This window comes from Rhinopithecus roxellana, chromosome 12 (assembly GCF_007565055.1).
Source record: "Rhinopithecus roxellana isolate Shanxi Qingling chromosome 12, ASM756505v1, whole genome shotgun sequence".
In the NCBI taxonomy this organism is placed as follows: domain Eukaryota; kingdom Metazoa; phylum Chordata; class Mammalia; order Primates; family Cercopithecidae; genus Rhinopithecus; species Rhinopithecus roxellana.
The window spans coordinates 74,201,765-74,229,427 of NC_044560.1; the positions used below are offsets into that span (position 1 = coordinate 74,201,765).

Here is a 27,663-nt window from a genome sequence, read left to right on the forward strand (position 1 = left end):
GTCCAATCAGGAACGCAGCTGAAGCAGACAGGGCGGCTTCCGGGATGTGGCGGGGCCTTTGTCTCTCCCTGCAGCCTCAGCTCCAGGTCTTGTCTTCTCTGCTCTGTGTCCTCTGCTCCTAGAGGCCCAGCCTCTGTGTTCCTGTGACCTGCAGGTATTGGGAGATCCACAACTAAGACGCCGGGACCCCCTGGAAGCTTAGAAATGGTGAGAGTGCCGGGTGCGCCATCCCGAGAGGGGAAAGGGGTTGGTTGAAACCAGTGGGAAGCGGCTGTGGCGGGACTCGGGCCTCCCTGTAGTCAGCTCCACAATCTGTGCTCCGAGTTCTTTTTGCCCAGCTCGGCCCTAGTCCCCTTCAGCCATAAGATGGCGGCTGCGCTGACTGCCGTGCCCGGGCGTCCTGTCTCTTCCCTGCACAGTGACTGTGCCCTGTACTGGAGCCCTCTCTGGGCAGCTCTGCATCCGCAGCACCGCGTCTCTCCCTGATTGAGCAGGGACCTCGGGAGGGTCGTCAGGGAGAGAATCCTGACTCGGGGTGCGGGTTCATGAATGGGAAGAGCTTTGGTCTTTGGGGTTCCCAGTTCCTTTTTTCTATTAAAAATGTATGGAGGGACGGGCGCTGTGGCTCACGCCTGTAATTTCAGCACTTTGGGAAGCCGAGGCGGGCGGATCATCTGAGGTCAGGAGTTCAAGACCATCCTGGCCAACATGGTGAAACCCCGTCTCAATGTAAAAAAATAAAAAACAAAAATTAGCTGGGCGTCATGGCGTGCGCCTGCAATCCCAGCTACTCAGGAGCCTGAGGCAGGAAAATCGCTTGAACCCGGGAGGCGGAGGTTGCAGTGAGCCGAGATCGTGCTACTGCACTCCAGCCTGGGCAACAGGAGCGAAACTCCGTCTCAAAAAAAAAAAAAAAAAAAAACACTATAGGAGTCACCGCAAAAGTATTAGAGAACTTAAAAAGTGGCTCAAGTATTGTAGAGCACTCAGCTATGGCTTGTAGTTTGTGGTCCATGGGAGGCTTGAATAAAAGACTTTTATAAGGTACATGATGAAGAACATCAAATTTAGTAATTGGTTAGGTACAGTTATGTAGTCTCTTAATTTGTACGATCGTGTTGGCAATTTTCAGATTATGTAATCAGAGTTTAATTGGCAGTTTATAGTTGGTTAAGCCTGAATTTTGTTTTCCCCAATGTGGTAATTTACTAAAAAATACATTATTAGTTAGATTTTTTTAAAAAGGAGGACCCCAGGGACTAGAGCCACCTCAGTCTAATTGCCTGCCACTGAATTATTTGCACAGTCCACAGGGTACTTCTTTTCCCCTGCATTTTTCACACGTGTCTCAAGCAGGGTCTTAAGTCTAGTTCTTATTCCCTGTTCTTCCAGATTAACTCTGATTTACAGTAAAATACTAAATTTCCAGTGTCGTTGACATTCCCAAATGCCACCTTCCTCTCCCTGATACACAGTTATCAATTATTTGTCCTTTATTGTACATTTTATTATATTTCAATTAATAATTCTTTGACAAACCATTGGATGGCACTATTTAAAACGTTGTCTTCTGTTTGTAAAGATTTCCTATGAGAAGAAAGCGAATAATCCCTGACACCATATGGTAAAAAAATCTCTGTGTCTCTTTTCCTTTTATCTTGCCTAGGCACAGAGTTCCTATCAGAATGGTGTTGGGTCAAGGTTTCCATTTGGAAACTTTATGGGGTGATGGATCATCAGCCACTCTTCAGTTTTTTCCTGGTCCTGGGTTTTCAGTACTGTCTGGGGATAAACCAAGATGCCCACCGTGGTGGCTTTGTTGGCTAGAGTGTCTAGTGAATATCAGCTCCTGGGTCATTTTCTCTCATAGGACAACCTGAGGTATGAAGTGTATCCCATCAAGGGAGCAGGTAGATACCCTGGGCCTGAGGGCAGTCTCCTGGTGTACTCTTCCTTTGAAAAGCTAACTCCTTGAGACATTAAGATTGACTTCACCTGGCTGGGCGCAGTGGCTCACACCTGTAATCCCAGCACTTTGGGAGGCCAAGGCGGGCGGATCACGAGGTCAGGAGTTTGAGACCAGCATGGCCAATATAGTGAAACCCCATCTCTACTAAAAATACAAAAATTAGCCAGGCATGGTGGCACACACCTGTAATCCCAGCTACTAGGGAGGCTGAGGCAGAAGAATTGCTTGAACCTGGGAGGCAGAGGTTGCAGTGAGCCGAGATCGCACCACTGCACTCTAGCCTGGGCGAAAGAGCGAGACTCTGTATCGAAAAAAAAAAAAAAAAAAAGGATTGACTTCACCCAACCCAGCTTCTATTTCTTGGAGACACATTGCTGGTCAGCCAGTCAGATGCTGGTATTGAGAGAAAAATGCAGAAATAATTTTTACCCCCTGGATTCTCTAAGATTTGTGAAAGAAAAATTAGTATCCCAAAAGACAGAAATAAGTCACTCCAGTGAGATGGTGCAAGAATTTGCAAAGTAAAATGCACTTGGGGCAGTCACTGGGGTATAGTGCAGTGGTTCTTGAGAGGCTGGTCATTGAGAACTTTAGTGAGCAGGAGTGGGTGGGAGAATCAAGTGACTGAGTGGCCTGACTTGACACATAGGTCAGACACATGTGTTTTCTAATCAGCACTGTCACTCCGTGGGTTTGTCACCTGGAAAAGATTTGTTCACTTATTTTGACTTCAGCTTCTTTTAATTGTAAATTGCACTTAATTAATGAGGTTTAAAAGGCACAAAAATATTTGCACAGGGCATAAAAGAAGTGGGTTTTAGGAAAAAAAATTAAAATCTAATCATATATTCCATTTGTTAAGAATTCTCGGCCGGGCACGGTGGCTCAAGCCTGTAATCCCAACACTTTGGGAGGCTGAGACGGGCGGATCACGAGGTCAGGAGATCAAGACCATCCTGGCGAACACGGTGAAACCTCGTCTCTACTAAAAAATACAAAAAACTAGCCGGGCGAGGTGGCGGGCGCCTGTAGTCCCAGCTACTCCGGAGGCTGAGGCAGGAGAATGGCGTAAACCCGGGAGGCGGAGCTTGCAGTGAGCTGAGATCCGGCCACTGCACTCCAGCCTGGGCGACAGAGCGAGACTCCGTCTCAAAAAAAAAAAAAGAATTCTCATTTACCTTTTCCTTTGTCAGTGTGAGTTTAAAATTTTTCTCAGGTGTGCTTATGGCTGGGTGATTCTAAACAGAATCCCAAGTCTTAGCTTTTAGAATGTTATCAAGGAGAAAATTAGGAAAAATCTCTCTTCCATTTTGGCTGTAGAAATAAATAGATTTCCACAAGAGAATGTGGTGTATAATTGGTGAGTTACATAGATTCATGAAAACATCAATTTCTCTTTTTGCAGGGTAAAGTTATGACAGTTAATATTTCTGTCCCATATCCTGTTATCTTGATTTTTAAGTTTCATGCTAAATTTTATGAGATGAAACTTGGTACCTCTTAGAAGGTACCTCTTAGAAGTATTCCCATGACTAATTGTTTACTACATGATTTTTTATAGGAATAATAAAATAATATGTTTATTGTTGTAAAGGAATAGGTGCTTTTGCTTTTCTAATTGAGGTATAAAATGTAAGCACCAAAAATTTTCTTTTTTTATATGAACACTCTGTTTGAGTGATTTCATTGGAGTTTTCAGTTTCAAAAACCAAGGGAATAAATCTGATATGGAAATTAAAGCTTGAACCCAGTGACTGCAACCTAAGGCTAATATTAAGCCTACAATAAAAGGTTATTAAAGGCCCAGTTAGTTGTTTCTGGGAAGCCTCCCCTGCAGATGTCCCAGCCTGCTCACCCCAGTGATGGAAGAAGTCTTTATCCTAAGAGAATCTTCAAAGCCTTAGAAAGCTGGGGCCCCACAGGCAAATGCAGTTAAGGTTAAGATGAAAGGAAACTGGGAGGGTCTTACTGATGAGAAACTTTTTTATTGTTTTGAGGCACTTTCTAGACTTTGTAAAATAAAACAAAGTTAGATTTGTGTAAAAAAAAATGAATTCCAGAGGAATATTGCAACAGGAGGAATCTTTATGGCTTGCAAAGTTTAGGCAGACAAAGGCTTTATTTCCTAGGGAGGAGCATAAAAGATTAGAAAAAAGGTGGGAGGGGAATGGCAAATGGAGAGGGAAAAAAATCAGATTTTAGATCAGAGAATGTTTTACCCTGACTGAAGTCAGCATGTTTGTAGAAGGGACATAAAATGGAGTTGTATGTTGACTCACACTCAGGGTAGCTCAAAGTTCAGCAGCCTGTGGGGAAAAACATAAAGTTAAGTGAAGTTTGATTAAGAAGTATTTTATTTCTGTGCATGGTGGCTCATGCCTGTAATCCTAGCACTTTGAGAGGCTGAGGTGGGCATTTCACCTGAGGTCAGGAGTTTGAGACCAGCCTGACCAACACAAAGAAACCCTGTCTCTACTAAAAATACAAAATTAGCCGGGCATGGTGGTACATGCCTGTAATCCCAGCTACTCGGGAGGCTGAGGCAGGAGAATCCCTTGATCCCAGGAGGCGGAGGTTGTGGTGAGCCGATACCATGCCATTGCACTCTGTCTCAAAAAAATAAAAATTAAAAAAATAAATAAAGTATTTTATTTAGACCAGTGAAGACAAATTCCAACACCTACTCAAAAATTCAGCTGATTTTTTAATGAGAAAAGGAAGAAAATGTGTAGAGTATGTATCTGGCTATGTGATAGGTAAGAAAAGGGAGCACCTTCTAAGTCATAATAAGAAGGGTGTTTCTGGCCGGGTGTGGTGGCTCACGCCTGTAATCCCAACACTTTGGGAGGCCGAGGCGTGAGGATCACGATGTCAGGAGTTCAAGACCAGCCTGGCCAAGATGGTGAAACACTGTCTCTACTAAAATTACAAAAATCAGCCAGGCGTGGTGGTATGTGCCTGTAGTCCCAGCTACTTGGGAGGCTGAGGCAGAAGAGTCGCTTGAAGTGGGAGGCAGAGGTTGCAGTGAGCCGAGATCGTGCCACTACACTCCACCCTGGCAACAGAGAAAGACTCCATCTGAGGGGGGAAAAAAGTTACTTTTCATAAACTGTTGCTGGAGCACACGAAGGATGAATGTTATTAATCACAGCTGTTTTCCAGGATTATGTGTGTGTTTCATTTTTCCCCCCCTTTTCTTTGTCCTCTACATTTCTTTCATTTGACTTTTTCTGGGTTGTATCTTTTATAATAAACCAGTAAACATAACAACGGTGTTTGCTGAGTTCTGCAAGTAGCTCTATCAAATTATTGAACTAGAGAGAGGTTATGGGAATCCCCAAATTTTAAACTACTAGTAGCTCAGAAGCATAGATGGGCCTATGGGGTTTGTGACTGGCATCTGTAATGAGGACAATGTTGTGGGACCGAACCCTGAATCAGGGTCTGTGCTGACTCTGGGTGGTGTCAGAATTCAAATTTCAGATAATTAGTAGGTATTAGAGAATTGCTTAGTGTTCAGCAAACTCTACAGATCTGATACCAGAAAAAAGATATCACAGAGGCCTGACCTCAAATGGAACTCTGGGTGTCTGGGAATGGGAGGCTCTGCTCTCATGTACACAGGCTGTCACACTGCCCATTGTCTTGTGATTCCAAGTCTCCTCCCAGGGTGACTGTGGACTGAAAACTTGGAGGAAAGGACCTCTGATGACAGACCCCCTTTTCTTGCAGCTGCCACCACAGGAGTCCCACCCACTCACAAACACACACTAGACATTGACGTATCCACATCCCTCTCAAGAGTAGTCATCATCCTCAGGAATTTTACCACATCATTGTTGATCCTAGTGTTTCTTGCCAAAATCCCACAAGAGTGTCTACAAGTCTCCTGGCATATCCCAACCCCCAGACACTGAATCTGCAGCAGCAAACTGTTTTCTCCACCAAGCTAGGGTTCTGGACCACCTGTTCATAATCTCATCTGCCTGCACAGGCACAAATAAATCAGAGTACAGCCCCACTGGGACTGCTATCTATATGTAGCAAAAACCTACAATCCTTCCACCTACATTGCACTTTTCCCCACCCATGAAGTTTTTTTCTTTTAACTTTTGATTTTGGTTCAAGGGTACATGTGCAGGTTTCTTATATAGGTAAAATTGTGTCACGGGGGTTTGGTGTCGATTATTTTGTCACAGAGGTACTAAGCATAAAACCAAACAAATATTTATTTATTCAAATTCTCCTTGTCATCTCAGCCTCCACCCTTACCAGGCCTCAGTGTCTGTTGTTTCTTTTTTTGTGTACATGTTCTTATTGAGCTCTTACTTTTTTTTTTTTTGAGATAGAGCCTTGCTCTGTCGCCCAGGCTGGAGTACAGTGACAGGATTCACCAGACAAAAACTCTGATCTCTTTTTTTTTTTTTTTTTTTTTGAGACAGAGTCTTGCTCTGTCACACAGGCTGAAGTGCATTCGCATGATCTCAGCTCACTGCAACCTCTGCCTCCCAGGTTCAAGCAATTCTTCTGCTTTAGCTTCCCAACTAGCTGGGACTACAGGTGCATACCACCACACCTGGCTAATTTTTGTATTTTTAGTAGAGACAGGGCCTCACCATCTTGGCCAGGCTGGTCTCGAACTCCTGACCTTGTGATCCTCTCACCTCAGCCTCCAAAAGTGCTGGGATTACAGGCATGAGTCACTACACCCAGCCTATTTCTATTTCTTTTAACTTGCTAAGATTACTTACATATCTTATAATAAAATTACCCTAGAAAACCTTAAAATGTTTCTTTAAGTTTCTGATTAGTATATGTTATAAAATTGAGGGGGCCGTGGCTTAAAAAGATTAAAATTACACAAACTCTGGGATTTAAGTTTCTGTTAGGTAAGCTTAGGAAAAACAGAACTGGAAATACCCCAGTGGCATAGAGAACATAATTCTACACAGAGTCCTCTCCGTGCCCCAGTTCTGTTGAGATTTAACCTATTTGGAGGCCTTATTTAGGTCTGGCCCCACTCTGGAGTCTTGCCTCACACAATTTGTTAGAAGAAATCAGAGTTTTGGGCCAGGTGGGTTGGCTTACGCCTATAATCCCAGCACTTTGGGAGGCCAAGCTGGGCAGATCATAACATCAGGAGTTTGAGACCAGCCTGACCAACATGGTGAAACCCAATCTCTACTAAAAAAAAAAATACAAAAATTACCCTGGTGTGCTAGCATGCACCTGTAATCCCAGTTACTTGGGAGGCTGAGGCAGGAGAGTCTCTTGAACCCAGGAGGTGGAGGTTGCAGTGAGCTGAGATCATGCCATTGCACTCCAGCCTGGGTGACAGGGCAAGACTCGTCTCAAAAAAAAAAAAAAGAAGAAGAAGACGACATCAGAGTTTTTGTCTTTGTCTGGTGAATCCTGCTGCCTTTCTGGAGCTGGTGCTCACAATCTCCTAAAACCCCAAAACAGATAAATGGTAAAAATAAAGTATGTATTTTAGGATCTTAATTTTTAATTTTTTAATTAAAACCAGTGCTTGCAGAAACATTCTGTTTAACAACTTGTTTTCTACTTTTGCAAATCCAGTACTTGCTCTGCAAGTCACATAAAATTAAATATAAATATGGTAAAAACTTCTCTAAAATACATTAAACCTTCCTTTCTGTATTCTTCTCATCTGTCTATATTTAGCTTTTCTTCTATGCAATTAAAAAAAAATCAATGACAGAGAAACAAGAAGAAATAGAAAGGCTGGGCTCTTTATTTAAATCCTAAGAATTATTGAACAATAACAGCTTTCAGTGTGTTATGATGATGAAATCACGTAATGTGTTATTGCCAACACAGTGCTCTTTAACATCCTTTTGAATACATAGTTCCCGCTTAATGTATCTTGCATTAGTACATGTGTACATGTTGTTGCCAAATGCAGGCTTATTCAGACATTGCTGCCTTCTGTTTCCTCTGTAAACTTTAATGAGCCAGCAAAGAATATGATACTTTAGGATGGAGATGGGTTTTATTTATTTATTTATTTATTTAGAGACAGAGTTTCACTCTTGCTGCCCAGGCTGGAGTGCAATGGCATGATCTCAGCCCACCACAACCTCTGCCTCCCGGGTTCAAGTGATTCTCCTGCCTCAGCCTCCCGAGTAGCTGGGATTACAGGCAATCACCACCACATCTGGCTAATTTTTTGTATTTTTAGTAGAGACTGGGTTTCTCCATGTTGGTCAGGCTGGTCTCAAACTCTCAACCTCACGTGATCCGCCTGCCTTGGCCTCCCAAAGTGCTGAGATTACAGGCATGAGCCACCACACCTGGCAGAGATGTGTTGTCTTTATTTGTACCAGAAGTATTTGGTTGTGACAAGAGTGCTGAGTGTAAGGGACCCTGTGCTGTGTCTGCTTTCTCTAATGCTAATAATGAGCCCAGGGGGAGCAACATCGCATTGACAGGGGACTTGTTTAAAATCCCATTCATGGACTCTTTCCAAACCTGCAGAATCACATTACATAGAATGAAGTCAAAATTACCAAGTGATTTATAAGCTCATTAAGGCTTGAGAGGCAATGCTTAGCTAAGTGGTTATCAGCCCAGGCTTCTCATTAGGATTCCATGGCCAATTTGCAGAAATCTCTTTACTTGTGCCCTTCCCATGGATTCTGTTTATTGTTCTGGGGGGGAAGCATCCATATTGTAGTAATGAAGTGCTTCATATGACTCTAAGTTGAGGCCAGAATCAAGTATGAGGTGTTCCAGGTACATTGATGTGTTAAGTTCTACCTTTGCACTGAAGGGTGGCCACAGGACTGTTTCTGTTTGGACCCGGTATGGCCCATATTTTCTTTTCCTTTCCTTTTCTTTTTTTTTTTTTTTTTGAGATGGAGTTTAAAACACTGGAGTGCAGTGGTGCGATCTCAGCTCACTGCAACCTCTGCCTCCTGGGTTCAAGCGATTCTCCTGCTTCAGCCTCCCTAGTAGTTGGGACTACAGGCACATGCCCCTACGCCTGGCTAATTTTTTGTGTTTTTAGTAGAAACGGTGTTTCATTGTGTTAGCCAGGATGGTCTCGATCTTCCAACCTCATGATCTGCCTGCCTCAGCCTCCCAAAGTACTGGGATTACAAGAGTGAGCCACCAAGCCCAGCCATGGCCCATATTTTCATTATTGTAGCAGAAATTGCTGGTGTCTGTGACAGGGGAGGGCACCTGAGAACAGGAAAAGTGAAACGTATTTTGATCTCCATGGAGCAGCTCATTGTTCCTGAATCTCTTCCATTATAAAGGACAGAAATGAGTGAGCTTTTTCTGCCGGTCTTGATCCTTCTGCCTGTGGGTCTCGTGGTAGCAGATAAGCAGGTGATGCTGACATCTTTAAAGACATATTCTCAACATGCAGCTGTAATTTGTTCAAAGAATCTCATCTGAAAAGGATTCCCAGAAAAGGAGGAGAAAGAGGAAAAAATGGCTTTTTTTTTTTTTTAAGCAAAACGCGTCTGAGATCAAGAGCTGTGTCCACTGTGCCTCCTAGAATGCCATGCAGATCATTACTTCTCTATTGTATTATTCCTCCCTAAAGAGTTTAACTACTTTAAAAAAATTTTATGTTAGTCAAGGGTGTCTGAAAAATATTTGTTTCTATATACCAGAGCCCTTTCTACATTCTTTACATTGTGGCTTCTTATATGCCATGCAGAATTCCTACCACGAATTTATAATCTGCACTATTAAAAATGTTCCCTTTGTCGCTGTTGAACATGAAAAGGTGTAGATACCCAAGATTTCTATTGGCGGAAAGCTGGAGTCATTTGTAAAGATGGAAAACATGTAATGTTGAGGTTCCATCTATATTCTCCATTACCTCTATGCAAAACAGGATCAAGGAAATGCTTAGTTAAACAAGATGACATTTATTACCCAGAAAGTTCTAAAAAAAAAATTGTCAGGAGATACCTGCTCTCTAGGGTGCTAAAGAAAGATGACTTAAAATTGCTATTACAAATTATAGAACAGGGAAGATATCTGTATCCTGAACTTTGCATAAAACTGATTTTTTTAATGTTAAAATTCAGACTGTAATTTAATTTTGGAGGGGCAGTATCACAGCTGTGATGCTGTGTCATTCCGTGTGCATCAACACATCATGAAAATTTGTCCTAGTGCAGTTCATGTTAATGATTCACTTGGTTAAAGAGTTCTCTGACAGATTTTGTCACTATAGAGTTATTTTTCTCTTCATTATTATCTTAATGCAGCTAATGTACATAAACCATCACAGTTAATCCAGCAGCTGCCCTTTTTTCTTAGGTTTTTTGTTTTGTTTTGGTTTGGTTTGGTTTGGTTTTTTGCATATATCTGTCTTTGGAAAGTCAAAGCTCTTATCTTTGTTTACAGGCCAGAAAAATTAGGAAAAACACAGGGCTCTTTCCCTTACTGGATGTTTGACAAAATACTCTTCTTGACCGAAAACATTGACCTTACTGGTGAGCTTGTTAGAAATTCAGACAATCAGACTTTATTCCAGATCATCTGAAAAAACAACCTGCCGTAACAAGTTCTCCAGTTTATTGTACACATTAAAATTTAAAAAGTACCTTCTAATTCAACCTGTCTTTTCCATCTGAAAAACGTAACTCATTCTGTACAATGCATATAGAGCACTCAAAAAGTATACATTTTTATGCCCTTAATTTTATACTATATCATCCAGAAAAGTATCATATATACACTGATATTGTGGATATTATGCCACTCTCTTTTCTTAGAGTTATAAAATACATTAGAGAATATTTCTGTGTTAAAAAATTATTTTATAATTTTAGTTCCTCCTGTAAGTCAGAAAATTATCTTTACTCTCTCATTTCACCTTGAGTCAAATTAAAAATGCTTTTCATAACCACTTGGTAATTGTGTGTATGTGTGTGTATGTGTGTGTGCTCGCGCGCGCGCGTGTGTGTGTGTGTGTATTTTTCAGGGACCATTGACATTTAGGGATGTGGCCATAGAATTCTCTCTGAAGGAGTGGCAATGCCTGGACACTGCACAGCGGAATTTATATAGAAATGTGATGTTAGAGAACTACAGAAACCTGGTCTTCCTGGGTGAGGATAACTTCAATACACAATTTCTAATATACCCTAAAGGTTTTATTTCTTTTCTTTGTGGAATTTTTTTTGGTAAAGTGTGATTTGCATAAATTAGTTTCAGATCCCTGTTTTCAAGAAAACCTTGGGGATTATACATGTAGAAAAGAATTTATTCAAGATGTTTCATTTTTAACTTTCCAAATTCCTGAGCTGATCTGTATCCTTCACTCTAGATTACTAAATTCCACAAATTTCGTGGCATAAAATATTCTTGCCCATACCTTAAAACGTAATTGCCAACACGAATTTTTGATTCAATAGTACTGGATAGTAAAATTAAGAACCTACAAATCAAAAATATTTTTAAATATTTGGAAATGTCTGTTATAAATTAGTATTTTGGGATTAACTTACTATTAAGCACATTACTAGATTGGTCATTAGAGAATATGAGCAGGATTTATATTATTTATTTTTAATAAAACAGGTATTGCTGTTTCTAAGCCAGACCTGATCGCTTGTCTAGAGCAAGGAAAGGAGGCCTGGAGTATGAAGAGATATGAGATCATGGTGGCCAAACCCCCAGGTAGGTGAAAGTGAAAATGAATACAGTAGACGACAGAGATGAGAGGTCCAAAAGTCAAGGAGAAAGCCAGTCCTTAAAATGTGATTTGGGAAGCTGTGTTCCAAAGAATATAGTTTCTTGGAAGCCTGAGGTTTCTTTCTTTTCTTTTCTTTTCTTTCTCTTTCTTCTTTTTTTTTTCCCCCCTCACATGGGGGCATCTTCTGTCTTATGCTTTTAAATTCTCTAAGGATTCTACTTTCTCTTCGGTGATCTTCAAGTTTACAGTTAGAGCCAAAGTCCTCTTTGTGGCATATAAGAGACTGCACAGTCTGACTGCTTTTTCATTGTTTTGGGGGACACACAAATATCTGCATAATTTTGAAAAACTGTCTGTTAAACAATTTTTTTAATTCTATTTTTGCATCATGTTTGAAATGTGTGAATAGTGGTTTCTGTTCCATTGAGGGGTTTTTTGGTTCATTTTTCTGCACATTCCATCCTGTTTGTATTACTACAGTCTTGAAATATAGTTTGAAATTATAAAGTATGATACCCCTATGCTTTGTTCTTTTACCTCAAGATTGCTTTGGCTATTCAAAGTTTATCATAGTTTCATGTATGTTTTAGAATTGTATTTTTCATTACTGTAAAAACTGCCACTAGATTTTTTTTTTTTTTTTTTTTTTTGCTCTTGTTACCCAGGCTGAAGTGCAATGGTGTGATCTCGGCTCACTGCAACCTCCACCTCAGGGTTTCTCCATGTTGGTCAGGCTGGTCTCAAACTCCTGACCTCAGGTGATCCACCTGCCATGGCCTCTCAAAGTGCTAGGATTATAGGTGTGATCCACCATGCCTGGCCACCACTAGAATTTTGATAGGGAGTTTATTGAATCTATAGGTTACTTTGTGTAACATGACACTTTAACAATATTTATTCTTTCAATCCATAGACATAAAATATTTTTAAATTTATTTGTGTCTTTTCTAGTTTCTTTCTATGATATCTTATATCTTCCAGTGTAAAAATGTTTTACCTCTTTGGTTAAATTTGTTCTCAGAAATTTATTAATTTGATGCTATTATAAATAGATTGTTTTCTTTATCAGATAGTTTGTTTTAAATATATGGAACCATAATTTATACTTGTATGTTAATTTTATATTTTGCTAATTTACTGAGTGTATTTATTAGTTTAGACAGGTTTTAATGTACTATTGATGGTTTTCTATATATAAGATTATATGATCTACAACCAGCAACTTTTACTTACTTGTCTTCAATTTCAATGGCTTTAAACATTTTTTTTGACTAATTCTTCTGCCACATACTTCCAGTGCTATATTAAAATAGAAGCATTGACAACAGTATTGGGAACGGGTGCTTGATGTCACAAAAATCCTTTGAGAGACAAAGGATGTCTCAGCAAGGCTAGTTTACTTTCTGCAGAAAGAGTACATTTGCCAGCAGTTTTGCCACAAGAATGCACTGAACAAAGGAGACAGGGTCACTTATAACCTGATGTGTCCACCCTATTGCTGTGTCTGGTTTCCACTGGCTACAACAGGACCTCACATTCTGTATTTGTTCCAATTGGCTAGCAACTTAGAACTTTCTAAAAGAGGCAAAGGCAGAGGAGAACAAAGGAAGGAGGGAGCAACTTGTGGAATGCTGAGAAAGGTAAAAACACCTCCAAATAAGGAATAGGAACAGGCTATGACCTAATGCTTGCTTGGACCAGTATAAGCATGCCAGGGCAAATATTTAGGCTAAAATGTGGGAGCTAAGAACACAAAGTACATTGATTACTTTATTACAGCTAGCAGATATCTAAGAATGTTAGCATAGGTCTTTGAATACATTTTACTTCTAAGAAAAGTTACTATTTATTCCTAATTAGATGAGGAGGAAAGTCCCTTTGAAGAGGAACCTCTATTTCACATTTTACAATGAGCACAATATAGTTTTGCATTGGTGTGTATGAATTTGAATGAGCAAACAGCTCTTCAAGTTTTTGTTTTGTTTTGTTTTGTTTTGTTTTGTTTTTGAGACGGAGTCTCGCTCTGTCACCAGGCTGGAGTGCAGTGGCATGATCTCGTCTCACTGCAACCTCTGCCTCCTGGGTTCAGACCATTCCCCTGCCTCAGCCTCCCAAGTAGCTGTGACTACAGGTGTGCACCACCACACCTGGACAATTTTTTTTGTATCTTAGTAGAGATGGAGTTTCACCATATTGGCCAGGCGGGTCTCAAACTCCTGACCTCGTGATCCACCTGCCTCAGCCTCCCAAAGTGCTTGGATTATAGGCATGAGCCTCCGCGCCTGGCCCTCTTCAAGTTTTTATAAACCGGTTTCAGAAGGTTAAGATCTTCTGTTGGGCCCCCAGGGTGGTGGGATGCCCTCTGGGTTTATAGTGCAGAGGAGTTGTAGCTTAATCACAAGGCTTCTGGGTCTGCACTAGGGTCTACCTTTAGTTGGTTTGTTATAAGAGGCTTGGGTAGCTGTAACTCCCATTTTATTTTTGGACAGACTGAATATCCTTCAGGACTTCTATATATAGGGCAGGTTTCTGCAGTCGAGTCTAATAATGGCAGGGCTTATATCAGATGTGGATGAGTATGGTTTTCACTGAATACCAGAAAGCATTTCTCCAGGACACTGTGGGTTTCTGTTTAGGCAGAACTGGCCATGAACTGTGACTTAGGGAGCTGGAACTGAGTCATTAAACTGCTTTGGGGACCACAGTAAAGACCAAGGTCTGCAGGCTTGTCTGCATGTCTATAAATTGGTGTCTTCCTTCAGGCCTCTGGAAGGGCAGGGCCTTTCATACTGTGGCTGGGAGGTGTTTGGGATGATTACAAAGTAAGTTCAGAATTGTCAGTTGGACCAACCTGGGTGGGCCATTTCTTTGGTCTGTAGTCAAGAACAGAGTTTCTGTAGTTTGCCACCTGAATGAGGCCCTACCTTCTGAAAAGGATACTCCTCAATCTTGGGCTTTAGCAGTTTCACAAGTCCCTCCCTGAATCTCAAAACTCTCTTACAGGCACTTATTTTAGAGATAGGGTCTTGCTTCAGACCCTAGGCTAGTCTTGGTTTTTATTATTGAGATGGAGTCTCACTCTGTCACACAGGCTTTGGTACAGTGGCATGATCTTGGCTCACTCCCATCTCCTCCTGGGTTCAAGTGACAGGCACACACAACCACACAGGGCTAATTTTTGTATTTTTAGTAGAGACATGGTTTTGCCGTGTTGGATAAGCTGATCTCAAACTTCTGACCTTATGTGATCTGCCCACCTCAACCTTCTAAAGTGCTGGAATTACAGGCATGAGCCACCGCATTTGTCCTAGGATGCTCTTGAAATCCTGGCCTGAAGCAATTCTACAACCTCAGTGTACCATGTAGCTGTCATTACAGGGATGAGCCATGATGCCTGGCTCTCTCATAAGGGCATTTTTGTCAGGAAAGGCTGAAAAATTTTCTTGCTGTTGGAGCATAAGAAAGTAGGGCACCTTTTATTTTTCCATCTTGCTGATGTTACTCTCTATACATTTTTACTTTCTATATTCCATTTCAAACTTGTCTGTAATTTTAGATTCAGACATTTAGAACAATATGCTAGAATTTACATGTTATGTCTGAAGTAAATTAGACAATTTGTAGGCACTCCATATTTACTAAAATAGTTACTTATAAATTTAAGTTTGCTGCAGGTAAAACGGAATTATAGGATATTCAACCACTTTCTTCAGCCTAAATCTAAATAATAGCATAATTTATTCCCAAATATTTGTTTTATATATCAGAGGCTATAACCGTCTTCTGCTATATATGTGTGTGTGTATACATATATATGTGTGTGTGTGTGTATTTTTTTTAGCAGTGTAAGGCTATTTGCTTCTAAATTTGGATTGCAGCAGTTTCGTTTTGTGTAAAAATGCATATATTTAAAACAAAATTTATCTCTGGTTTCTTTTAAATGATTATAAAAAGTTTCTCATTACAATATTCTATTTATGCTTATACTGCATTTTCTCTGAAATTTTACTGCCATAGGTGCCTGCCAATGATTCAAAATACCTGCTTTCCATGAGTACACAGTCAAATATTTTTGTCTAGACACATTATTTCTTAATGGTACATCAATATTGCAAACCAGAGTTTATGAGTAAACATTTATTACTCTCTTGCAGTTCCATATTAGTGTGTTTTTTCAGTGTCGGTTTGTTTTTTGTTTTTTGTTTTGTTTTTTGAGACGGAGTCTCGCTCTGTCACCCAGGCTGGAGTGCAGTGGCACAATCTCAGCTCACTGCAACCTCTGCCTCCCGGTTCAAGCAATTCTTCTGCCTCAGCCTCTCAAGTAGCTGGGACTACAGATGCACACCAGCACACCTGGCTAATTTTTGTATTTTTAGTAGAGATGGGGTTTCACTATATTAGCCAGGCTGGTCTCGAACTCCTGACCTCGTGATCTGCCCACCTCGGCCTCCCAAAGTGCTGAGATTACAGGCCTGAACCACCACGCCCGGGTAGTGTAGGTTTCTTAACATCAGTTTATTGTGTTTTTTTGGTTTTACTTATGCGTTATGATTTTAGATGACTTGCAATTCTGTTTGTACACGTTAAGTCAATGTGAGGTTTCATTAAGACATAATCAGCCATATGTCTATAACAATCTAATTATATAGGTATGTGTGCTTATCTATAAATATGACCCCCAGTCTGGAGTGCAATGGCACAATCTCAGCTCACCACAACCTCCGCCTCTGGGTTCAAGGGATTCTCCTGCCTCAGCCTCCTGAGTTTCTGGGATTACAGGCATTCACCACCACACCCAGGTAATTTTGTATTTTTAGTGGAGATGGGGTTTCTCCATGTTGGTCAGGCTTGTCTCAAACTCCTGACCTCAGGTGATCTGCCCACCTCAGCCTCCCAAAGTGCTGGGATTACAGGCGTGAGCCACCATGCCCTACCTCTTAGCTGATTTTCAGTGGTTGTTTCATCTTGTTTACGTGAGTAGTCATGGAGATCGTCTTATTTTCACCATGTGTTTAATGATGAATATATATTTCTTTTGTGTGAAAAAAAATGCTTTTGTGATATGAAGATAATTCCTGAAAATATTTATAATTCTATATTGTTTTCAGGTTTTTTTTAGAAAAAATGTTTTTAAAACACATAAAAGTTGTCATCTTAAGTCTATTGAAGTGTACATTTTAGGGCCACGCATGGTTGTGGCTCACATCTGTAATCCCAGAGATTTGGAGAGGCCAAGACAGGAGGATCACTTGAACCCAAAAGTTTGAGACTACCCTGGGCAACATATGGAGACTCCTTCTCTACAAAAAATTTCTTTAAAATGGCCTGGCATTTTGGTGTGCACCTGTGGTCCCAGATCTTTGGAAGACTGAAGAAAGAGGATTACTTGAGCCTGGGAATTTCAGGCTATCATCAACCATAATTGTGCCACTGCACTCCAGCTTAGGTGACAAAGTGAGACCCTGTCTCAAAAAAAACATAGCTCTATATTTCAGTAATGTTAAGTATATTCACATTGTTATGCAAAAGACTTCTAGAAATTTTACATCTTGTGAAACTAAAACTCAATACCCATTAAGTAACAACAACCCATTTTACCCTCTCTGGTGCCTTTGACAAACACCCTTCCACTTTCTGTTTTTATGAGTGTGACCACTTAAGATATCTCATATAAGTGGAATAATATTGTATCTACCATTTTATTGCTAGCTTAGTTTAAGTGACATAATACTCTGAAAGGTTAAATTGTTACAAGATAATCTGTTTTAAGTCTGAAAAAACATTTCATTGTATGTATATGTTACTTTTTTGATGTGTTTATAAATCAAGGGACATCTGGGTTGCTTCAGTGTTTTGGCTTGTGTGAATACTGGTACAATAAACATGGATGCTCAAATATGTCTCTCAGGTTCTATGTTGCATACTTTGGATATACATTCATAAATGTGATTGCTGTACTTAATAATTCCAGTTTTAATTATCTGAGGAACATTTATGACATTTTAAAATAATGGCTGCATCTTTGTTTTCCACCAATTAATATGGGTTTTATTTTCATTGCATCAGCAACAGATTTGGTGGGGTTTTTTTTGTTTTTTTTTCTTTTTCATAGTGGCCATTCTAATGGGTGTGAGGCGATTTTGTTTTTCATTGTGATTTTTATACATTTCTCTATAAATTAGGAATTTTGCATTTCCTTCTTCCCTCCCCGTGCTTCGCCCCCACCCCAGATGGAGTCTTGCTCCAGGCTGGTGTGCAGTGGCATGATTTCAGCTCACTGCAACCTCCACCTCCAGGGTTCAAGCAGTTCTCCCCAGCCCCCCAAGTAGCTGGGATTACAGGCACATGCCACCACACCTGGCTAATTTTTGTATTTTTAGTAGAGACAGGGTTTTGCCATGTTGGCTACGCTGGTCTCAAACACCTGACCTCAAGTGATCCACCTGTCTCAGCCTCCCAAAGTGCTGGGATTACAGGTATGAGCCACCGTACCTGGCCACATTTCCTTTCAAATGCTTTTTCCCATTCATGTATTCTTTTTGAGAAAAATTTAGTTCAATTACTCATTTCTAAGTAAAATTATTCAACTTTATTGTTCAGTTTTACAAGTTGTTTATGTATTCTCAATGTTAACTTCTATGACATGTGATTTGCAAATAGTTTTGCCTATTTCCTTGGAGGCATTGTCACTCTGTTGAATGTTTTCTTTGATGTGCAGAAACTTTGAAGTATAGTGCAGTTAAATTTTACTGTTCTTTTCTTTTTTGCTCATGCATTTAATGTCATATCTAGGAAAACAGTGCCAAGACCAATGTCATGTCTTTCCCCGTTTATTTTTATATCTGGGTATTTTATTAAAAAACATTTTTCATAGGTGGTTCAAGGAAATAATCCAACTTCATTTTATCCATGTTGATATCCAGTTTTCAACATTATGTCTTGAAGAGATTTTTTTTTTCTATTGTGAGCTCATGGCCACTTTACAAAGATCATTTGATCATATACAGAAGAGTTTATTTCTGTGCTCTCTATTCTGTTCTTTCATCTGTTTATCTGTTTTTGTGTCAGTACCACATTGTTTTTGTTATTATAGCTTTTATTTTTTTATTTTTTTCTGAGATGGAGTCTCTCACTGTCTCCCGTGCTGGAGTGCAATGGCATAATCTCGGCTCACTGCAACCTCTGCCTTTCAGGTTCAAGTAATTCTTCTGCCTCAGCCTCCTGAGTAGCTGGGATTACAGGCACCCACCACCACACCCGGCTAATTTTTTTGTATTCTTAGTAGAGATGGGGTTGCAGTATGTTGGCCAGACTGGTCTTGAACTCCTGACCTCATGATCCACCTGCCTTGGCCTCCCAAAGTGCTGGGATTACAGACGTGAGCCACCGTGCCGGCCTATTATGTTTTAAAATCAGGAAGTATCATGCCTCTGTTCTTTTTCATGGGTGTTTGGCTATAGTTTATAATCAAATTTTAAACAATATTTCTGTAAAAAATTGTGGTATTGGGATTTCTGGTTAGATTATATTGAATTTGACACTGTAGGTTGTGTTGACATTTTTGAAAAATTAAATTTTTTGAAACTTGAGCAAGAATATGTTGAATGGTGTGTTTTATTTTTACATAATTTTGGATTTTCCAGTTTTACTTTTGCTTTTAATTCCTAGTTGCATTCAGTTTTGGTCAGAAAACACACAGTGTATAATTTTTGTCTTCTTAAATTTATTTGTTGTTGTTGTCATTGTTATTTTGACACAGAATCTTACTCTGTCACCCAGCCTGGAATGCAGTAGCATGATTTTGACCCACTGAGGCCTTGGCCTTCTGGGGTCAAGTGATTCTTCCACCTCAGCCTCCCGAGCAGCTTGGACTACAGACATGCAGTGCTATGCCTGGCTGATTTTTTGATTATTTGTAGAGGCAGGGTCTCACTTTGTTGCCCAGTCTAGTCTCAAACTTCTGGCTCCAAATGATCCTCCCACCCTGGTCTCCCAAAATGCTGGGATTATAGGAATGAGCCTCTTCACCCAGCCAGTATTCTTAAATTTAGTAAGATTTGTTATGTGTACAAGGTGCAAATAAGAATATTGTGCATTCTCTTGCTTTTGACTGAAAACTTTTGTACATGTCTGTTAATCCTAGTTGGTCTGTGATATGGTTTAGATGTTCATGTTCTTCAAATCTCGTGCTGCAATGTAATCCTCAGTGTTGGATGTTGGACCTGGTGGGAGATGTTTGGATCATGGGGCAAATTTCTTATGAATGGTTTTGTACCATCCTCTTGGTAATCAAAAAGTTTACACTCTGTTATTTCAAATGAGAGCTGCCTCATTAAACGAACCTGGCTCCTTCACCTCACATTTGCTGTCTTTTACTATGTGATATGTCCAGTTACTCTTGGCCTTCCACCGTTGTAGAAGCTTACTGAAACCTTCCACCAGAGGCAGATGGTGGCACACACTTCTTGTACAGTCTGCTGAACCAGGAGCCAAACGAACCTTTTTTATTTATAAATTATCCACTCTCAGGTATTCCTCTATGTGCAAAATAATATATTCTGTAATGTTGTCTAAGTTTTCTGTTTTCTTACAGATCTTTTCTCTGAATTTTCTATTTATTATTAAAAATGGGGTCTTGATGTCTACAATTATTATGTTGCTATGTATTTCTTGCTTCACTTTTGTCAGTATTTGCTTTATATACTTTGGAGCCCTAATGTTGTATATACATATACACATAAATAGGCATAATAGTTACAGATTCCTGGTAAATTGACCCATTTTACTATAATATCAATCTTTGTCTCATGCTAGTACGTAAAGCATATTATGTCTAATATAATTATGAATGTCTCAATTGTGGTTATATTTGCATGGAATAAAAAGTTTTTCTGTTCTGTTACTTTCAGCTTATTTGACTCTATATTTTCCAGTTTGTTATTGGTATTAAATATTATTTTATGTTGTGTCTCTATTAACAGATTTATATTTTGTTTTTCATATTCTACAGAGAATTTAAGAGTTTTATGCACCATTATTATGATAATAAATAATGTTATCTATGTTGATATATTTAATAAAGAGTTTTTTATTTATATATATTTCTATGATGCTTTTCAGCATCATTTTATTTTTTAACATAATGGACTCATTTAGCCTTTCTGTTTTCTTTTCTTTTTTTTCTGTTTTATTTTCTATGCAGTGTCTCACTATGTTGCTCAGGCTGATCTTCAACTCCTAGTCTCAAGTGATCTGACTGCCTTGGCCTCTTAAAACTGTAGGATTTACATGCATGAGCCACTGTGCTTGGCAACCATGTAGCAGTTTTTGTAGGACTGTGCTAGGGGTGATGAATACCCTCACCTTTTATTTTGAAAAGTCTTTATTTTTATCTTGTTTTTGCAGTAAAATAATTAGTAGTGTAATTATTATATATTTTTATATATTTATATATTAATATATAATTATAAACATACTTTCAGGTAGTATTGTTTAAGAATTTTTTATTACATCAGAATTTGGAAAGGTCTCAGCTTTTTTTTTTTTTTTTTTTTTTTTTTTTTTTTTTGAGACGGAGTCTCGCTCTGTCGCCCAGGCTGGAGTGCAGTGGCCGGATCTCAGCTCACTGCAAGCTCCGCCTCCCGGGTTTACGCCATTCTCCTGCCTCAACCTCCCGAGTAGCTGGGACTACAGGCGCCCGCCACTTCGCCCGGCTAGTTTTTGTATTTTTAGTAGAGACGGGGTTTCACTGTGTTAGCCAGGATGGTCTCGATCTCCTGACCTCGTGATCCGCCCGTCTCGGCCTCCCAAAGTGCTGGGATTACAGGCTTGAGCCACCGCGCCCGGCCCGGTCTCAGCTTTTTTTAATCTTCAAGTAACCTCTGTATTACTTTTTTGCTATATTCTTCTATGATCTTTTTCATGAATATGTTGTTCTGCTTGATAGTGTCCAATAAGTTTTACATTTCATGTTTTAATTTTGTTTTGCACTTTTATATTTTTGTGTTTCATATTTAAGAGTATTCCAGCTCACATTAGTTAATTGTGTTTTGATGTTTTAGTTTATATTATAATCGTGTATGAAAATATTTAACTCTGCAATTTATGACAGTGTGAAGCAAAATCAAATATGAATCAGCCATACGTCTCTTGCTAATGTGTTTATGTTTGTCTGTATAAATATTATTTCTGTTTTCCTATAACTTGTGTATTTGTTGTATAGTTTGGTTGTGAATGGTTGTTTAATCTTGTGTAGGTGAGTAGTCATAAAAATTCTTCTACTTTTATCATCTTATTTATTTCTGAATGTATATTATTTCTATGTGGGAGAAACACTTTTGAATTTGAAGATAATATGAAAACTATCATTACCCTGTATCTTTTTTAGGTATTTCTGTTTATTTTTACGTATCAAAAACAACAAAATTTATAATAAAATATTTTTAAATATTCAATTTAGTCATCTTAATTATATTGACATTGTTATGCAACATATCATCAAAATGTTTTTATCTTGCAAAGAGGAATCTGAATACACATTAAACAACTACCAATTTTTCCCAGTTTGTGACACTTTTCAAACACCACTCTGTTTTCCTTGTCTAAGATTGTAACTGCTTTAAGTATCTTATACAATCTCTGTCTTTCTGTGGCTAGCTCATTTTATTTGGCATAGTGTCATCAAGACTTATCTTTACAGTTGTTAGAATATTTCCTGCTTTTTGAAAACTGAGGGATATTCCAGTATTTTGTTTTTTGTTTTTTTGAGATGGAGTTTCACTCTGTCACCCAGGCTGTAGTGCAGAGTGCATTGACGCAATCTCGGCTCACTGCAACCTCCACCTCCTGGGTTCAAGCAATTCTCCTGCCTCAGCCTCTCAAGTAGCTGAGATTACAGGCATACACCACCATGCCTGACTGATTTTTGTATTTTCAGTGGAGGCGGCGTTTCACCATGCTGGACACACTGGTCTTGAACTCCTGACCTCAAGTGATCCACCCGCCTTGGCCTCCCAAAGTGCTGGGATTACAGGTTTGAGCCACCATACCCGACCCATTCCAGTATTTTTATATTTCAAATTAAATCTGCTGAATGGTTTAGTGACAGAAATTTGCATTGCTTTCACCCATTGACTTGCAGTAATAATGCTGCAATGATTATGGGTAGGCAAATGACTCTTTATATGACATATACATTACGTGTGTACTGCATTCTCTTATTAGTGTACCTTTTCAGCTTTATACTTATACCAAGTTGTTTTAATTTTATAGCTTTGTACTGTGTTTGAAATCAGGAACTATAATGCCTCAAACATTGTTTCTTTTTTTGAAGAATGTTGGGTACTTTATTGTCTTTTGAGATTCCATATACTTCTGAGGTTGCTGTTTCTATTTCTTCAAAAATGCAATGAGAAGTTTTAAAAACATTGCCTTAAATCTGTAGATTACATCGAGCAGTATGAATATCTTTACAACATTAATTATACCCTGATTCCATTTTTATCATAAAGAGCAATTTATAAAATTTTAGTTTTAAAAAATTTGTTAAGACTTATTTTTTGTCCTAACAGGTGGCCTGTCAAAAAGAATGTTGTATGAGCTATTGAGAAAGGTGTATATCCTGATGTTACTGAGAAGTGTTCTCTATACCTGTTAGAAGTAATTGTATTATATTACCTTAAAGTTATCTGTTCCCTTCTAATATTCTGTCTTGTTTTATTTTTATTATAGATAGTAGGTATTGAAATATCCTACTATAATTATATTGCACTCTATGTGTTTCATCAGTTCTGTCAATATTTGCTTTATATATTTGGAACCTTAATGTGAGATACACACACCACAAAATGTATATAGAAATTTGTCAGAGGTTCCCAGTGAGTGAATCTATTATTGTTTAATGTCCTTCTTTGTCTCTTTGGAGTTTTGATTTTAAAGTACATTTCATAAAATATGACAGTTTTAACTTAAGATGTAGCTTGTGTAATGTTACTTTGACCTCTTCTGCTCTCATTTGGTTAAAATTTGCGTGGAATGTCTACTTCCATCTTGCCACTTTCAGTCTTTCTTTATCATTAGATCTCAACTGACTCTTGTAGAAAGGCAAGTTGAATCCTGGTTTTTAATTTTTTTTAATACCCTTTATTGAAAGTATGTCTTTTAATTAAAATTAATTTTTTATATATTTAATTTTCTGAAACAGAAAGACTTACTAATGTTATTTTATTGTTTGATTCTTGTATCTTTGTTCCCAATTTTCTCTCTTTCTTTCTTTGTGTCTTTTTTATTTTTGTACTAATATGCTTTCACTTTTTAAAGTTTTATTTTATATCTCTATACAGATTTTTTTGTGGTACCTTGGGGATTACATAAAATCTCTAAAAGATGCAACAGTATATTTAATTCTGGCAAAAAATGAACTTTAATTGTATACAAAAAATCTTTCTCATTATATCTGCCTCAACTTATTGATGTTGCTAATTATATTTTTATGTTGTAAGTACATTAATGGGTGTTTATAATAATTAGTGTTTTTATTTTTCAACTTTTAGAGAATAACTAAAAATGTTTTCTGCACCATTGTGATAATGCTAAGGAATTCTAATTTTGGATATGTGCATATCTTTCCCAGAAAGTTATGCATTTTTATATAATATGTTGTTTTCTTACATTATGTTATTTTAAGCATCTTTGATTTATAGGGCATATGCAGTGCCAGTATACTTTTTTAACTAATTGCAGGACTATTACAAAATCACACAGTTCCCTTCTGGCTTGCAAAATTTTCATGACAAATTTACTGGTTATCTCATAAGACTATGCTTATAAATGACACATCACTTTTATCTTGCAGCTTTCAGGATTCTCTACTTGTTTGTGACTTGAAATTGAACTCATGTATGTGTTTGTTAAAAATATCTTTGTGTGTATTCTAGTTTGTTGAGCTTCTTCGTTTTTACATCATTTTTTCTTATATTAAATTTTTTTTTGTATTTTTCACTTCCACAATTTCCGTTTTTTTATATTTTTAATATTTTGTTGTTATCCTCATTCTTCCAATTTTCAATAGTTGTCTGTGTTTCTATTTTCCTCATTGAATATTATTCAGGTTTTTAAAACTAATTTGTATATGTTTATTTTTAATGGTAGCTTTCTGAAATTTTTATATTTCTGATGGGGCTATGTTGCCCTAATATTTTGTATACATTGTAATCTTTCATTGAAATTTAGACATTAAAAGCAAACTACCTGTAACAATCTTCATAATATAGCTTTGTCCTGGCATAGTCTGAAACCAATGGTCTTGGATAGAGATTCTGAACTCTCAGATTCTGATTTCAGATTCTGAAATCTCTAACATGTTCTTAGGATGTATCTTGTCTGGAATTTTTTAGGTTTTTTTAGTTAAAGGAGTTTGTATGTTTCTTCTTAATAGTCAGTAATCATTTGCTACAACTATTTCCTGCCTGTAGTATTGCAATCTCTTTGCTGCTGTAGCATTTACCTTTGATCTCACCAGACTCAAACTGCCGTTCCAATGTATATACCATTTATTTCAGTACAGAAACCAGTGTCTGGAAAAGTCCCTGGAAATCAGAAATAAAAATGTTTTTGCCACTGTTTTTTTTGTCTTTTATAAAAGAAACCAGGAGTTGCCAATTTACTTCTAAAGGCACTCTGTTACATTGGGCAGCAGAAAGAGCTGTGTTGTAAATGTAATAAACTGTTTTTTTCCTATGTGGCTCTTTGCATTATGCTCACGTGGGGCACTGCACACACTTAACTCATTTATAAATTTTCCACAAACGTATTTTGGTCAGTATGTTTTTGTTACATTTATATGTCTATGAAGCATTTAGGGCCTATGGTGTTTTGCTATGCCATCTTACTTAATGTAGTTTGTTTAGTTTCATATGTTACATTAGTAAACTATCTTCATCTAAGTCTAGCAAGTGGAGTAATTTGTCATTTTTATTTCTTTCAGTTATGTGTTCTCATTTTGCCCAAGACCTTTGGCCAGAGCAGAATATAAAAGATTCTTTCCAAAAAGCAACACTGAAAAGATATGGAACATGTAGACATGAGAATTTACCTTTAAGAAAAGGCTGTGAAAGTGTGGATGAGTGTAAGATGCACAAAGGAGGTTATAATGGACTTAACCAATGTCTCACGGCTACCCAGAGCAAAATATTTCAATGTGATAAATATGTAAAAGTCATTCATAAATTTTCAAATTCAAACAGACATAAGATAAGACATACTAAAAAGAAACCTTTCAAATGTAGAGAATGTGGCAAATCATTTCGCATGATTTCATGCCTAACTCAACATAGCAAAATTCATACTAAAGTAAATTCCTACAAATGTGAAGAATGTGGAAAAGCCTTTAACTGGTCCTCAACTCTTACTAAACATAAGAGAATTCATACGGGAGAGAAACCCTATAAATGTGAAGAATGTGGTAAAGCTTTTAACCAGTCCTCAAACCTTATTAAACATAAGAAAATTCATACTGGAGAGAAACCCTACAAATGTGAAGAATGTGGCAAAGCTTTTAACCGATCCTCAACTCTTACTACCCATAAGATAATTCATACTGGAGAGAAACCCTACAAATGTAAAGAATGTGGTAAAGCTTTTAACCGATCTTCAACCCTTACTTCCCACAGAAAAATTCATACTGGAGAGAAACCCTACAAATGTGAAGAATGTGGCAAAGCCTTTAAGCAGTCCTCAAACCTCACTACACATAAGATAATTCATACTGGAGAGAAACCCTACAAATGTAAAAAATGTGGAAAAGCCTTTAACCAGTCTGCACACCTTACTACACATAAGATAATTCATACTGGAGAGAAACCCTACAAATGTGAAAAATGTGGAAAAGCCTTTAATCATTTCTCACACCTTACTACACATAAGATAATTCATACTGCAGAGAAACCTTACAAATGTAAAGAATGTGGTAAAGCTTTTAAACACTCTTCAACCCTCACTAAACATAAGATAATTCATACTGGAGAGAAGCCCTACAAATGTAAAGAATGTGGAAAAGCTTTCAACCAATCCTCAAAACTTACTGAACATAAGAAAATTCATACTGGAGAGAAACCCTATGAATGTGAAAAATGTGGCAAAGCTTTTAACCAGTCCTCAAATCTTACTAGACATAAGAAAATTCATACTGAAGAGAAACCTTACAAATGTGAAGAATGCGGCAAAGGTTTTAAATGGCCCTCAACGCTTACTATCCATAAGGTAATTCATACTGGAGAGAAACCATACAAATGCGAAGAATGTGGCAAAGCTTTTAACCAATCCTCAAAACTTACTAAACATAAGAAAATTCATACTGGAGAGAAACCCTACACATGTGAAGAATGTGGCAAAGCCTTTAACCAGTCCTCAAACCTTACTAAACATAAGAGAATTCATACTGGAGAAAAACCTTACAAATGTAAAGAATGTGACAAAGCTTTTAAATGGTCCTCAGTCCTTGCTAAACATAAGATAATTCACACCGGAGAAAAATTACAAATGTGAAAATTATGGCAAAGCTTTTAAGCAATTCGCAAGTCTTATTAAACAAGAAAATTTATACTGGAGAGAAACCCTACTAACCTGAAAGATGTGACAGTAATTTTGACACCACCTCAAACTTACAAGCATAAAAGTAATCATACTGGTGAGAAATTCTAAAAATGTGAAGAATGTGGCAGTCTTTAAATGGTTGTCACACTTTATTTTAGGTAAGATAATTCATACTGGAACAAACTACAAGTGCGAACAATGTAGCAAAGCTTAATTTATGCTCACATCTTATTGCACAGAAAAGAATTTACAGTTGAGAAAAATTATACAAATATAAAGAGTGTGGAAAAGCCATTAATATCTGCTCACATCTTATTCAGCATCAGAAAGTTAGTACTTAATAAAAGCATTATAAATGCAATTACTGTCCAAAAAGCATTCAGAAAATATGTCTTTAATGTGAAAAAGAGTAATCATT

General features: G+C 38.0%; 2 protein-coding genes across 6 annotated transcripts in view; both read left to right on the forward strand.

The window, feature by feature from the left end:
- ZNF738 (zinc finger protein 738) overlaps positions 1 to 27,663 on the forward strand; it is a 452,488-nt gene continuing 424,825 nt past the window's right edge. For both annotated transcript variants that reach the window (XM_030912885.1, XM_030912884.1), the window contains exon 1: positions 1 to 154. The gene's annotated coding sequence lies outside the window, so the exon portion shown is untranslated. The remainder of the gene's footprint in view (positions 155 to 27,663) is intronic.
- On the forward strand, positions 55 to 27,606 carry ZNF85 (zinc finger protein 85). 4 transcript variants are annotated; one of them, XM_010365416.2, is made up of 4 exons: positions 55 to 207; positions 10,941 to 11,067; positions 11,540 to 11,638; positions 25,639 to 27,603. In XM_010365416.2, the coding sequence occupies exons 1-4, from the start codon at positions 205 to 207 to the stop codon at positions 27,195 to 27,197; spliced, it is 1,788 nt and encodes a 595-aa protein (XP_010363718.2). In that variant the 5' UTR covers positions 55 to 204; the 3' UTR covers positions 27,198 to 27,603. The 4 variants fall into 4 exon arrangements, with proteins under 4 accessions (XP_010363718.2, XP_010363720.2, XP_030768752.1 ...); XM_030912892.1 differs by lacking the exon at positions 55 to 207 and adding an exon at positions 10,337 to 10,449; XM_010365418.2 differs by lacking the exon at positions 10,941 to 11,067.

Excerpts from the sequence above, each read along its gene's own strand:
- ZNF85 (XM_010365416.2), top strand. Across the intron at positions 11,068-11,539 it reads CAGAAACCTGGTCTTCCTGG|GTATTGCTGTTTCTAAGCCA; the intron begins GTGAGGATAACT and ends TTAATAAAACAG. Across the intron at positions 11,639-25,638 it reads CATGGTGGCCAAACCCCCAG|TTATGTGTTCTCATTTTGCC; the intron begins GTAGGTGAAAGT and ends TATTTCTTTCAG.